Source organism: Camellia sinensis, chromosome 8 (genome assembly GCF_055761805.1).
Source record: "Camellia sinensis isolate YWXY chromosome 8, ASM5576180v1, whole genome shotgun sequence".
Taxonomy (NCBI): domain Eukaryota; kingdom Viridiplantae; phylum Streptophyta; class Magnoliopsida; order Ericales; family Theaceae; genus Camellia; species Camellia sinensis.
Window position 1 is genome coordinate 142,307,959 of NC_138968.1, and position 14,558 is coordinate 142,322,516.

The 14,558-nt window shown below is 36.9% G+C and overlaps 2 protein-coding genes across 16 annotated transcripts in view; one reads left to right on the forward strand and one right to left on the reverse strand.

Annotated features, from left to right (window-relative positions):
• The window catches only part of LOC114268514 (serine/threonine-protein kinase EDR1), a 52,452-nt gene that overhangs the window by 21,218 nt on the left and 16,676 nt on the right, over positions 1–14,558 (forward strand). For 8 of the 15 annotated variants that reach the window (XM_028209698.2, XM_028209693.2, XM_028209696.2 and 5 more), the window contains exons 8-9: positions 6,267–6,359; positions 8,139–8,225. In XM_028209698.2, the coding sequence (XP_028065499.2) occupies positions 6,267–6,359; positions 8,139–8,225 (180 nt within the window). The remainder of the gene's footprint in view (positions 1–6,266; positions 6,360–8,138; positions 8,226–14,558) is intronic. The other 7 variants (XM_028209700.2, XM_082884721.1, XM_082884723.1 and 4 more) reach the window with 1 other exon arrangement.
• On the reverse strand, positions 2,943–4,619 carry LOC145797497 (large ribosomal subunit protein uL10z). The gene has a single exon (XM_082884727.1). The coding sequence runs from the start codon at positions 3,921–3,923 to the stop codon at positions 3,402–3,404; it is 522 nt and encodes a 173-aa protein (XP_082740853.1). The 5' UTR covers positions 3,924–4,619; the 3' UTR covers positions 2,943–3,401.

The following is a 14,558-nucleotide window of genomic DNA, read 5'->3' on the forward strand; positions in this document are numbered from 1 at the left end:
TAGAAGTCGGAGGTAACATAGCAAAACGACGACTCTCTTTATTCTGGACATAAGTAAAGGTCTCCTGAAAATATGGAAGAACATCTATGCCAATGACACGACTTTGGACCAGGTTAAACTCCACATTGAGGCCTTCTAAGAACTTGAAGATCCTCTCTTCTGCAAGAAACTTTCGGTAACCAACTGAATCAATGGTGTAGACAGTTTTGTAATCCAGGAGATGATCTATGCGTTTTCAACCATTAGTTAGAAAGGTGCAATACTGAAGAATTGTTTGCTCCCCTAAATTGAGCGCTTAATAGACCGGCGCAACTCAAATGACAGAGAAAAATTCCCCTTTCGGGAATAGATAGCAGCTATTGCCTCCAAAACATCCTGGGCAGTCTCCATGGATAAATAACCTTTACCAATCTCTTGGGCCATGGAATGAATGAGCCATCCCATGATCAAAGAGTTGGTAATCTCCCATTGATTTTAGTTAGGATTAGTAATACTAATATTTGGTATTTGAACTCTTCCATCTACATATCCCATCTTCTCCTTACTCTTCAGGAAAAGTGTCAGACATTGAGACCATGCAAGGTAATTTTGACCATTAAATAGAGAGGTGGTGATTTTTAGACTAAGGTTGAGGTTCTCAGAAGTTGTAGTCATAATTGGATTGGGACTCTCCCCTTTAGCTGGGTGAGAAGTAGTGGATTCACTAGATGGGTCAACCATGTCTATGCCACTATCTAAACCAAAAAACACAACACTATTCACAATAATGGGAAGAGGGAATGAAATAAGCAAGCAATCTCAAACACAAATCACAATGGGAGCATAACACTCAGATTAATGAGGCCATTTATCACCCCAAAAAATAAATAAAATAATAAAGGGTGAAACTTCAATCAAAATAGTAGTCCTGGTGTCCCAATCACAAGTTTAAAATGTTGTATTGAACTCAATGAGACAAAAAAAATTCCAATCAGACCATAGGCTCTCAATTTGGATTGAGCATGATTATGTCAATCCTTGACATTGAGTGACTATTGAGCCATGTGAACTGTAAAAATAAATTGATATTGTAAAATAAATTGATGTATTATTATTGATTGATGTATTACAAGATTGATTAATTACAATTCCTATACAATCTATATATAGAAGAAAATGTGGTAGTAGGTGTAGTGGAGGTGATAGTGGGTTAGGTGAAGTGGAGTGTGTGGTGAAGTGGAGGTAGGTGAAGTGGAGTGTGTAGTGGAGTAGGTGAAGGTAAAGATGGGAAATTCTAACAGCCCCCCGCAAACTCAAGGAGGAGAGAAACTAACCAACTTGAGTTTGGAGAGAGTAACAAAACAAGAAAATACATAAAAATAAAAAAGGATAGGAGACACTGTATGGTCGTGTCAGACCTTTGGTGAAGACACTGTATGGGGTGTCATAACGTTGTAGAGGACACTGTATGGTGGTGTCAGACCGATGTAGAAGACAGTTTATGGGGTCATGTCGGACCGTTGTAGAAGACAGTTTATGGGGTCATGTCGGACCGTTTGTAGAAGACAGTTTATGGGGTCATGTCGGACCGTTGTAGAAGACAGTTTATGGGGTCTTGCTGGACCCTTGTAGAAACTAACCGGAATCAATGTCGGGACAGTTTACAGAGTCTTGTCGGACCTTTGTAGAAACTAACCGGAATCTATGTCGGGACAGTTTACAGAGTCTTGTCGGACCCATAAAGGAGCTAACCGGAATCAATGTCGGGACAGTTTACAGAGTCTTGTCGGACCCATAAAGGAGCTAACCGGAATCAATGTCGGGACAGTTTACAGAGTCTTGTCGGACCCATAAAGGAGCTAACCGGAATCAATGTCTGGACAGTTTACAGAGTCTTGTCGGACCCATAAAGGAGCTAACCGGAATCAATGTCGGGACAGTTTACAGAGTCTTGTCGGACCCTTGTAAAAGGTGCACCCTCAAAAGGTGTGACCAATTTTGTCAAAAGGCGTGCCATCAAAAGGCGTGCCCAATTCATCAAAAGGTGTGCCGGACATGATGGCGAGGCACGTGGGTGCCTTGGCTTGCGCGCCCGTTTTGTCGGCTAGTGGCAAGAGGCGCGCGATGCGCGTGGCTGCCTCGGCTATTTAACCAAGACGGAGCCTGAGGCCGAGGCAGAAGACAAACAACTTGCGAAGAAAAACTTCTGAAAAACTCTTCGTTGTGCTGAGAGAGAGAGTCTGTAACACTCTGTTGCGAGAGATATTCTGTAACACTGTTGTGCTGAGAGAGAAACTCTGTAATACGCTGTAACACTCTGTTGCCCAGAAAAATGGCCTCGTCCTCGTCTTCCCGTGGACTGCTCACCCTCTTTCCCGACCTCAACGAGTCAACGAGAGAGAGAACTGGTGCGGTGGCACTGGAACCTCAACCAAACACCGCTGGGTATACTCCGTTGAACTTTCCGATGCGGTCTGTGGAGCAAAGAATGGCAGTGCTGTCGGATGTGGAGGCCAATCAGTATACTTTGAAGGTATGTGTGGAAAGCATGACGGCGGTCACAAACCTGTCGAACCGGCTGCAGAGTAGGACAAATGAGGTGCAGCAGTTAAACTCCCAACTGGCTCTGCTCCAACGCATGTATAAGGATGCGCGAGCAGAGATAAGTGTGCTGAAGGCGGAAAATAAGGAACTGAAGCGGAAGGCCACCGTGATGTTCCGATTTGGAGGACCGCCAGATGCTGCAGTGGAGGAGCAGACTGGAGGCAAAAAGAAGAGGCCGGCGGCAGAGTAGAGAAGAAAAATCCCACTGTGGGTGTGGATGTTTTGTGTTGGTTTGTTGTTGTTGTTTTTTTTTTTTTTTTTTTTTTTTTTTTTTTTTTTGTTGTAAAATGATGATCGGGATGAGCCCCAACATGAATAAAATGAGTGTGGTAGCAGTTCGTCTTCTGCCTTGGTTTTTTTTTTTTTTTTTTTTTTTTTTTGTAATAAGGAAAGAGGGTGATGCTCACGAGTTGTATAATAAGGAAAATTGATGGAAAAAGAAAGATAATAAAAAAATAAAATAAAATAGAACAAAATAAAATAAAAGTAGGAGTAGTGAAAATATATGATAATAAATATAATGTGTAAAGCAAGTTGTGTGTCGGTTTCTTTTCAAAGAAGATGGAGTAAAAATAATAAAAAAAAAAAAGAAAAAGAAAGCTAAGTGGGTTTTCAAAGGATGGAATAAAAGAATAAAAAAGGAAAAGTTTGTGCAGAACCATCAAGTTCCTGATTTAAGAAGTCTAAAAGAAGAGAGTGGGGTGAATAAAGTAAAAAACATAATATAAATTAAAAATAAAAAAGGGGTAGTAGGGAACTGAGTGGTGCACGGCTCATCCTCGGCAATGCCATTGGGAAGACTCCAAAAGATAAGATATTCAAGAAGACCCCACTTTGTCACCCTTCTTGATAAGCTCCACAGGGGTAATAATTTCAACAGTACCCTTGTTAATTTTGGTTGGAATATTGAGCACCTGGAAGAAAGATGTCTGGGAAGGGTCTAGTCCAGTGTTTCCAGGAGGGACAACGACATCACAAGGAGCTACCAAACCAACACGAGCAGGAGCTCCAACCTTGTACTTGGCGACCTCTTCGCTGACTTCCTTCAAATCACCCTTGGTGAAAATCAAACCCACATTTCCCTGGAGGAGGGGAATGAGATTGAGGAAAGCTGTGTTGCCAGTCTTCTCAGTATGAATCCTGATAGACCTCTTCATCATAGTGTTCTTACCCATCAAAACCACCGAATCGCCACGCAGACCTTTGCGAATGTTCTGCAACTGGTTCGATCCGACATTATCGGCCGCCACGATCAAGATCTGAGAGTACTCCTCGAGAAGTTGGCACAGTTTGTGATCGTAAGCGATCTTCTTCTCAGCCTTGGATGTTTTCACCGCCATTGATGCTCGAATCTACTGAACTATTTATAAAAAATACAGTGCCTATATGAACAGAACAAAGGAAAACCCTAAGCAAAACCGAGGGCCAAGACAAGAAGCTGAGAGCTTTGTCAAGGCGGACAGCGAACGGAGCTGTCGCTTTAACCTCCCTCTACTACTGCTACCTTCGGATTGAGAGGTGTGAGCTGAAGAGAGAGAAAAAACCCTAGTTGCAGTAGGGAAGAGAGCCGGCTGATGCTGACTTCTGCTCGATTACCATTGATGGAAGTTCGGACAAAAATATATTGCAGCAGCGGTGGTCCACGGACTGCACAGGAGAGAGACTGTGAGTTTTGTGCTTGGACAGCAGCTGGGGAGGAAGCACATGCAGAGTGATCAAGGTATGTGTAGAGGTCCGGCGGGCGGCCAAGGCGAGACTGCCGCCCGCCGGTGAAGCAGAATGACTAGGTTGTTAAACTTGGCTCTGATACCATGTAAAAATAAATTGATATTGTAAAATAAATTGATGTATTATTATTGATTGATGTATTACAAGATTGATTAATTACAATTCCTATACAATCTATATATAGAAGAAAATGTGGTAGTAGGTGTAGTGGAGGTGATAGTGGGTTAGGTGAAGTGGAGTGTGTGGTGAAGTGGAGGTAGGTGAAGTGGAGTGTGTAGTGGAGTAGGTGAAGGTAAAGATGGGAAATTCTAACATGAACCTTCCTCTGTCTAAAGGAATTCACTAGTGACTGTTGGACAATGAAATTCAAAAACTCGCTCATAGCTCCTCTATAATACTAACAATTATCTCGTTTAGGGAAACCTTTCTACATTAACTTCTCTTTCCATACTTTTCTCCTTTCGGTGTTATTAGTTGGATCATAGACACCTAAGACTACCCATTGGATTTGGATGTCATTCATCTACGTTCCTAAACAAATAAGAGACTGAAAAGGAGTCCACTGTTACCTCCTTTTCCAATGCTCTGGTAGAATCCCACATTCCCAAGATGCCCCCAACAGTATTATCATTTGTCTTCAACATCACAAACTCCACTCGCCTTCCATCCCATAAAGTTCTTACCTACTAAAATGCTTTCATTCCACGCACCCTACTCCCAAACCTCCATATTCTTTCTATATTTGCAAAAATGTTCATTATCTATTGTCTTAGCAGCACGGACACGGGGAATCTTAAAAAATTAGTATACAGTCACGACACCCATCTTGGAGTGTCAATGCCTATTAGCCTATTTTGACCGTCGTAGTAAAACTTCAAATATTTGTAAGGCCCTTAATTTTACTCAACATCCATGCAAACACCCCAACACTGCTAGTGGAGCCAGTCCACAGGACACATCACCTTAACTGAGGACTCCTGCCTCCAGTTTTTCCTTCCTATGAGTCCTGAGTTCTACTTCTACACTCAACGTCACCACCCTTTGGACATCCCCCAACATTTCCTTCTTTTTGAGCATCCATCCCCATTCACTCCTTGGGGGGTTGTACACAATAAATTGCCCACCCCTGTCACAACTTCAATCGAAACCAGCACCATTCTCCTTCATTGTTAGAGCATTTACCTTTGATTCCTTGCCACGAAAAATGTTATCCTCTTCCCCTCCCCTCCAACCTTGCTTTGATCATTGGAAACCAATTCCCTGCTACTACTACCAGAACCACCTCCTCTCCTTCTATACGTCCTTAAAGAAGGGAAATCCAACTCCAAGAGAAAAAGAGAAGGCCTTAACCACTAACTTTATTCTAACAAAATTAAACACATAGCTGGCCCTTTGAATGCCTCCATTTCACCTTGGCTCATAGATCCACCAAGCTCTAGGTTCTAGATGAAAAGTTTATGCTTCTCACCTGAAGGATTGGGTTTCATTTCCAACCCGGTGGAAAACAAAGGACTGGGCCAATCTTCAATGCTTGCCCCAATTGGGCCCATTTCCTTATTTACCAAATTAGGCTCTTTAGAGTCTTCCTTTATATTTCCATTCCTCACTTATGGGCCTCTTCTGGGATGGACGACTCAGCCCTGAGAAGACCACTTTGATAGCTTTCATACATCTAATTTGGTATTCTAGCTGTGGGGGGGGGGGGGGGGGGGGGGGGGGGGGTTGTTTCCTTCCACTTGTAGTACGTTATATTGTGTAGCATTAGGAATAGAATTGCAGGCATGACAGACAGAGCATCGTTGAATAAGCCCGAAACGGTTTTTTTTTTTTTACTTGAATGTCCATGATTTTCAGGATGATGTAGTTCTTGAAAGTCAGCACTATGAGACTATTGTGAAATATTTATTTTCATGCATGGCGTTAGTTTTGTTTTTGAATTGTTTTCTCTTTTCCAGTCCAGAGCATCCTTCATTACGTGCACGTGGACGATCTATGCTTAGTGGTGATAGGAAATCATTTAGAGATTATGAAGACATAGCTACATCAAGGTGCTTACGTCTTTTTTAATTTCAATTTAGCTTAATGAATGTATTCTCCTTATTTTTGCCAATGATCTTCAACACATTTTAGCATAACAATATTTAGCCTCTTTAAAAGCTTGTGGCTTTGAAGGTAACATGAAGAGATGTTAATGAATTTCTGTGTTCAAGGTGCTAATACTAATCTGATTTTTGGGCGCTTTTGGATTGTTAGTTGCTTGAATTTTGATTATGAGATTAGTGGGGAATAGTAACTCGTGGTGAAAACGCATCTCTCCTCGATACTCAAATTGAGGGATTTACAGTGGTAACCGTCAAGCTACAGTTCACCATCACTTGAAATGTTGGTGTCAATTTTCGTCATAATTTGAGGTCAAATATATGTAATTTTGGAGTATTTGGCCGATTTAGGATGCATAGCCCAAGATTTTAAAAGAAGTCAAAAGATTGTGCGATGTAATGGTTTAAGCCCTGTCTAGTCTCAATGAAAGCTAATGTTTTGACTAGAATAAAATAAAGTGTTACATCTATAGCCATTATGGCAATGTAATGACATTAGTCAGGCACCATTTTTCTCTTTTTTTCCAATTTCTTTAGTTGAGATGAATTCTTAGCCTCTGAATGAGGGATGGCAATGGGGCGGGTTGATGTCCCCCTCCCCCACCTCATGTCATATCAGGGGCATGGCAAATCAGGGGAGGTGGTGGGGGTGGGGGGAGGGTAGGTTAATTTTGTAACTTTAAAAATAAGAAAACTAATAAAAATTAGAGATAATGCGGATTAAAGATGTAAGATGACAAATAAATGAGTGAAAATAGATGTTAGTGTAATATTTTAGTCTTATTATATTGATTTTTTTTTTTATATTTAAATGTAAGATGACAAATAAATGAGTGAAACTAGATGTTAGAGTAATATTTTAGTCTTATTATATTTAAAAAATATATTTTCTGTGCATATTATATACGTATAAATATATTTAAGCAATGTTTATTACACTCCTGTTTTGCCTCACTCCCATTGGTACTGTTATGGAGGCCAATACTGTTGGCTAAAACCTTGTTATTGCTTGGTTTATATTGATGTTGTTGGACTTGATTGTCATTTATGCCGATAATCTGACACACAAATTAAGAAATGAAGAATTTTGCTTGGCTAGTTTGAAGTATTGGATATTACTTTTGAACTTTCAGTGCAGAATATTCTAGGCTGAGTGCTAGCGTATTATTCAAGTACAAAATCAACAAACAACCTCTTGCCTACCCAACAAGAAGAGAGAGAGAGAGAGAGAGAGAGAGAGAGAAAGCAAGTGTGGAAATAAATCTTCTTGTGGTCTGAGGTGTTTTCACACTTCTGGATATTCATATATTTGGATCATATACCCCAATTTATTCTTTGGATTAACTGTTACCTCCATGTAAGACTAAATTGTAGTGAAGCTGATGAGCTATGTGAGGTGGCTTTTTCATTTTCCATTGTTATTCATTCTTTCTCTCTCTAAATTCTATTCCTTATTTTTTGTGGCTTTCCATTTATTCATTTATTTATCTTTTTTTTTTTTGGGAGAAGAGATGAGTTAATCTTTTCTTTTTTAGGTTTTTTTTTTTTTTTAAATTTTTTATCAGTACGATTACAACTCATATTTTATTGTCATTTAGCTGCTGCTTCATTACTATTTTTGGTTCTCTTGGTACTTTCAAAGAACTAAACTACAGAGCAAGTTTTGTTTTTGAAAGAAACAAATTGTAAGGTATCAAATACTAATTTCTTATTCTGATGTTCCTTCAGGTCCGAAGGTGCCTCAACGTCAGAAACTCGTAGAATAAGAAGGAGAAGCATTAGCATTACTCCTGAGATCGGTGATGATATCGTAAGGTTGATGTTTGTCTTGTTATGTTTTATTTTCATCTTTATTAAAAGATACATCTTGTGCCAGATCACCTTTTTTTCCCTTCAATTTCGATTTCTTTCATTCTGTTTATCGTTGCCTTTTATTTCAGTTAAAAGTTTATATCCTCCAAATATGAGGTGTTATGTTAGTATTTTTTTTTGTAATTCTTTAATTTGGATATAATTAGCATGGTAGTTGATTAAATTATGCAGTTCTTTAATAAAATTGCAAATCAATGAAGGGCGGGGAGTGCTTAATACAAGTTGGAGGGGATATTGCAATAGATAAAGTAACACTTGGTTTGGAAGAGACATAAAAGTGGAAGGAAAAAGAGAATCATGATCCCCAAATTACATTACCAAGGCTATAAGGGAGAGTTCGCATCCTTTTGAATTATTTGTACATGTTTGCTTCTTCAATTGTCGATATAGAGTCCAAGTCAAATGTGCTCCTTAAAGTTAAAATATTTGCTTGGACTTTGGCTCATAAGAAACTCAATACACATGACATGATTCAAATCGGGAAACTTAATTGCTTTTTATGCCATTAGTGGTGTGTTATGTGTAGAAGGGAGTTAGAGAGTATTGATAGTTTAATTTGCATTGCGCTGTAGCCTTGGGTTATGGCGGAGATTATTTGGATTGGATGGGGTAGAGTGGGTGATTTGTGCATCATGTGTTCAAATGTTTTTGATTGATTTTAGGGAGTTTGGTTCTAATAAGAGAGGTAATGTTTTGTGGATCGGTACAATACTTGGCATAGTTTGGTTGGAAAGAACAGCGAGGACTTTTGAAGATAAGTTCAATGGTATTGAGGGTAATTGGGACGAAGTTTGCTATTTCTTTTTGGGTCTTAGTATCACCAACTTTTAAGGGAGTTCCTTTGTTTTTGATTAGTAGGGGATAGGAGAGCTTTATGTTATTTGTAATTTACAACCTTTTGTTTCTCTTTTTATTGAGTACTGCTTTGTCCTGTTTTCGTATTTGTAATCCTTTTCTTCTTATTAATATAATCTCTGTTGCTTACTAAAACATAACCATGTCATTATGACCCAGAGTATGATAACAAGGAAAATTCAATAGGGAAATCTATGAAATTTCACATGGCAATTCTTAGGACTTTATTGAATGAAGTCTCGGTTGAATTTTAAGGTTTTTTTTTTTTTTTTTTTTTTGATTTTTTTAAATTTTTATTATAAATTTATTTATTTATATTTATTTAAGATTAGTCAATACTAGTATCATTATTTTATGTTTTTTTTAAGTTTAATAATCAAGGGTAATTTGTTAATTTTTTAATTGCTAAACATTTTTTTTTTGGGGGTAAATAATCAAGACTTTATTGAGAAAGCATCAAAACGATGCAAAAGAATACAAAAAATCCCAATATGGGAATTCACTAAAATCAACTAGAAATCATCTAAAAAACGCCTAACCAATAACATCATCTAAAAGGTCCAAAAAAGTAAACAAATCCGGATCCCCCCTCATTTCCAACCAACTATACAAAGTAACTAACAATGATTTGCTAGACATGGATTTTAAACTTGTAGTATGACAAGGTTTCAAAATGCGGTGTTACATAATGGTTGTGGACGTTACGTAACGGTTGCAGTGGTAGGCACCACGCTTTACCCCCATCTTTTGCGGTGTGATTCAAATTCACATGTGTGTTGGCCGTAGTGGTGCCATAACGGCGCGTTATGCACTATTACGTAACGGTTCCAAACAGTTTCTTTCGGGGAAAAAAAAAAGAGCCTAAAAAGGTAGGAAGAGGGATAGAGAGAGTAGAGGGAAGATGGAGGAGTAAGAGATAGAGAGAGGGAAGATGAAGAACCTGTTATTAATTTGTTGAAGATGATGTTGCCCACCCATTCATCTTGCAGGGAGAAGTTCACTCAACCATGTAATTTTTGTTTGAAATAATAATAATAATAATAATAATAATAATAATAATAATAATAATAAGTGTAATCATTATCTATTTGGCTTGATTAAAAAATATATATATTTAGGATCTTATTTATTCTCTTACTTTTGTCATTGTTTATCTTATATATAATAGTTATTGATTGATTTTTTGTAAAATATCTAGAAAACATAACACCTATAATTATATATTAATACATATTTTATATATACCAATTTTTTTTGATTAGTTTATTTTATTTTTATTTACAGCTTATCCAAAAAGAGAACGAATATTCAAGTGATCCAAATCTAAAGAAAAAAACCGTGTATAAATTTTTTTTCTTTGTAATTTATTTTGGGGGATGCACCAATAAATCCCAAATTAATAACTTATACACTGTTTAGTCCTAAAAGTTTTCTTATAGACTGAAAGGTCCCATTACAATGTTTCAAACATCAGATTAATGTTTCGAACGTTAGATTTCGAACATCAGATTAATGTTTCGAACATTAGATTTTGAACATTAGATTAATGTTTCAAACATTAGATTTTGAACATTAGATTAATGTTTCAAACATTAGATTGATGTGCAAATGGGACTAAATGGAGCATAAGAAAACTTTTAGGATTAAATGGTTCAACTTTTCAGAAACTAGGACTTATTGGTAAATTTTTCATTTATTTTTTTAATTTTTTTATGATTACATTAGCATGTATAATTTATTTTTGAAAACTATTCAGGTTAAAATTTGCATATACTTCCACAAGTATAATAATTAAAAAAATAATTCCATATATCTAAGTCCAATAAAAGAAAATTTTGCCGCAACTTGTAATATGATTTCTGACATATAAAGTCATTAATTATTAAAATAAAATGTAAAAAACTCAATTTGTGGTGATTTAAAACTATGAAATATATTGGATTATACTTAAAAATTAACAAAAATTGATCAAAAAATTATTTTAAAACCCAATAAATATGATTTTGAAAAAAAATATGCGTATCGATAAGTTTTTTTCAAATTGTGCAAAAAATAAAAAAATTCGTGGTTCTGATTATCACAACTGTTACGCTATGGTCTTTACACCTTGCAACCACGACTATGCCACCGCCACCATTACGGTGACTGCAACCATTTTTCAGAACCTTGGTATGGGTCATGGGTTGTGTTATGAGTCAAGTTATGTTGTTCAATGTTTATGTGGTCTTTAGCGGGAGTGGGCTTTAGAGGGACTAAAATAATCTTATTGGTTAAACTTTAAATGTTTTTTATATTGTGTATTAATCCTAGACTCCTATTGGATTCAGGACAGACCCAACCACTATAAATTTGCATGTAATCTTTCTGTCAATACAGTTAATTTTCTGAGATGTGGGTTTGCTTTACTACTGTGAGGTTGAAACCCTTTTTCTTCTCCTCTTCACTAAGCAGTAGACTTAATATATATATATATATATATTTTGATCAACAACAAAAGCTTTATTGATAAATCAGAAAAGGAATCGAGGATGAGACATCCTCTTACAAAAGGACAATGAGACTACAACATTGAAAACCCCTAACAAGCTAAACACGGGCAAAATCCTACATATCACAAAACGCCAACCAATCTCTAGCTACCAAAAAAAGTGGAACTCCCTTAAATAAAGAGTTCCTCTACTAACCCTAATATTGGTGTAGTCTACTTGCTGCCTGATCAGTTTCAGTCCTAAAGCCTGTGCAACCAAGCCTAAATTAACCCTAACTCTCTCCCCTGCCTTTTGGTCTTCAATTAAGTGCTTAAAACCCATAAACCATTACGTAATAACTATCCCAAAATTTCCAGTGACTAGTGTATGAATATATCCATCAAGAAACCATCCTAATTCCTGAAGTCCTCTCATTTGTGTCTGCAAACCCTAGAACATTTCTCCTACCTTACTAAAACCCTAAACCTATAACGTTTCGTCAACTGAACATTCCATAAAACCTATCATAGGAGCATTGTTCCATATTTGCTAAAACTGTCCTGCATCAGAAGTTGCATCAGAAGTTGTTTGGTACATCGCATAATGAGAACTATGGAGTCACACTGTCCACCTAAGCTCCAATGAATTGCTTCTCTTAGCCCCAAACATTTTGCAGTGACGGCTAATGTCAATGATAATTTTGTCTTGCTAGGTTTGGAAATGTAAACACTCAATTTCGCTATGTTCCCACCAAGCTTTTTGGCTTGCATAGATGCCTATTATCATCAAGGTTGTGTCCTTGGTTGTGATGATGTAAGTTTCATGAAAACATTTGTCTAACATCATGGTGTAGTCATCACTTCATAAGTGAGAAATAAATATAACTGCTGTTCACTGGGGCACAAAATGGAAAGAGATAATGATATATGTAAATTGTGACCAAGCCTTTATTTGATGGGAATATCCTACAAGCCTATGCTATGCTATGGGATTTGCTACTTTGATAGTGTTCTCCTTTGACATGACTTGACTGGTTGACTGTAGTGATTTATTTAGATATTTGATTGTCTTGAAAAGTTTAGTTATTCTGTCCCTGATCATAAACAAGGACTTAAATGCTGTTTGGTTCCTTAAATAAGGGAAAAGAAGAGAAGTAAAGGCAATAAAATTTCATGAATTGATTTTAGAATGGTAGTGGAGAGAAATGAAGGGGAAGGGGAAACAGAATTCATGCACGCCCTCTTTAATAGATTTTTACCTTGACTGAAACATTATATCTCTTTGAGCCACGCCAAATATCCTCACTTTCAAAATAGTCCTTCTGAACCTCTGAAGGTATATATTTTCTCTTACTCATTCCGTTTCTCTTCTTTCTTTCCACTTCATATGAATCCAATAATGGAAGAAGCATTACTTATATTATTCTCTCTTCCTTGCTATCTTCTATTCTCCCATAATTAAAACATGTTGACACAAATACCAATGGAGCTACGGATTTAAATTGGGAGAAATTACTGATAGTGGAAGCAAAACATGGAAAATTTAACGAAGGTTTGGTAAATGTTGTTAGAAGCGCAGTGATGTTAAGTGTCAAAATGTTGCTTTTTAATTTTAAAATGATAAATATGTGGTGTGTAGAGTACAAAAATGGTAAGTTGCTGAAACTTATACCACCGGCAGTGAGAAGTTTATTTGGACCCTTTTAATTGTCAAAATTTTGAACTATTATCCTTTAGCCACATTTGTCAGATGGTCTAATTAAATATGAAATTAGTTTAGTGGTACTGTAAGGTTTTATGCCTTCCAACATTAGATTACTAAATCAAACAGTGTAAATAGCAGTTAATTAAATTAGACAACCTATATGTTAATGAGTAATATTATTCTGGTTTGATTTCTGAATTTTTCTTTATAAGAATTCCTTTTATAGCATCGAATAATAAATTGATGAGAAAATAACAATCAGTGGCAAAGAACACTTAAATATAGAACACTCATATATGTATTGTGTTTGTGTTTAAGTTTAGAATGTGATATAATAATTTATATGTTGTATATAATTTCTCAAATCAAAATAAATAAATAAATAAATAAATAAGAAGGAGATCTGAATACGGTTTTCTCGAAAGGAAGAAGGATTACTTAGTTAATTGGGAAGTAGTTTCCCTTCCTAAGGAGAAAGGAGGACTAGCTATTGGCAATATTGTGGCTAGGAACACTGCTTTTCTTGGAAAGTGGTTATGGAGACTCCCTATTGAGTGCAATTCAGTGTGGCATTCCATTATTAAAGCAAATACGGGCTGCTAGCTAGGGTAGAGACACTCCTGTGGTTAATAGGGGCAGTTGTTGATCTCTATGAAAATCTATCTCCCATATTCTTTCACTTTTCTTTAGATTTCTTTCCTTGAGGGTGGGTAATGGAGAACATGTTCGGTTTTGGGAGGACGTTTGGGCTGGGGAAGCCTCTCTCGAGGTGATGTTTCCATGTTTATTTCGTTTAGGTCGTCCTCATAATGCTTCCATTGCTTCTTTGGCTTGTTCAAGTTTGGCACTGATTTCATGGAATTTCAATCTACATGGAAATCTAAATGATTGGGAATCTCTTGAGATGGCATCTTTGTTGTCTTTGCTTGATGGTTTCTCTTTGTCTCCAAATGTGTGTGTTAAAATTTATGTATTATTGATTGATATCTTGTTGATTGATATCTGATTGTTGTGTATTACAAATGGTGAGTGGCTCATTATATAGGAGAGGGTGAGTGTAGTAGGTGATGAGTAGGTGAGGAGTAGGTGGTGGTAGGTGATGGTAAATTGGTGGTAGGTGTGGTGGTAGGTGATGGTAAATTGGTGGTAGGTGATGGTAAATTCTAACAGCCCCCCGCAAACTCAAGGAGGATAGAAACTAACCAACTTGAGTTTGAAGAGAGGAACAAAACAAGAAAATACATAAAAA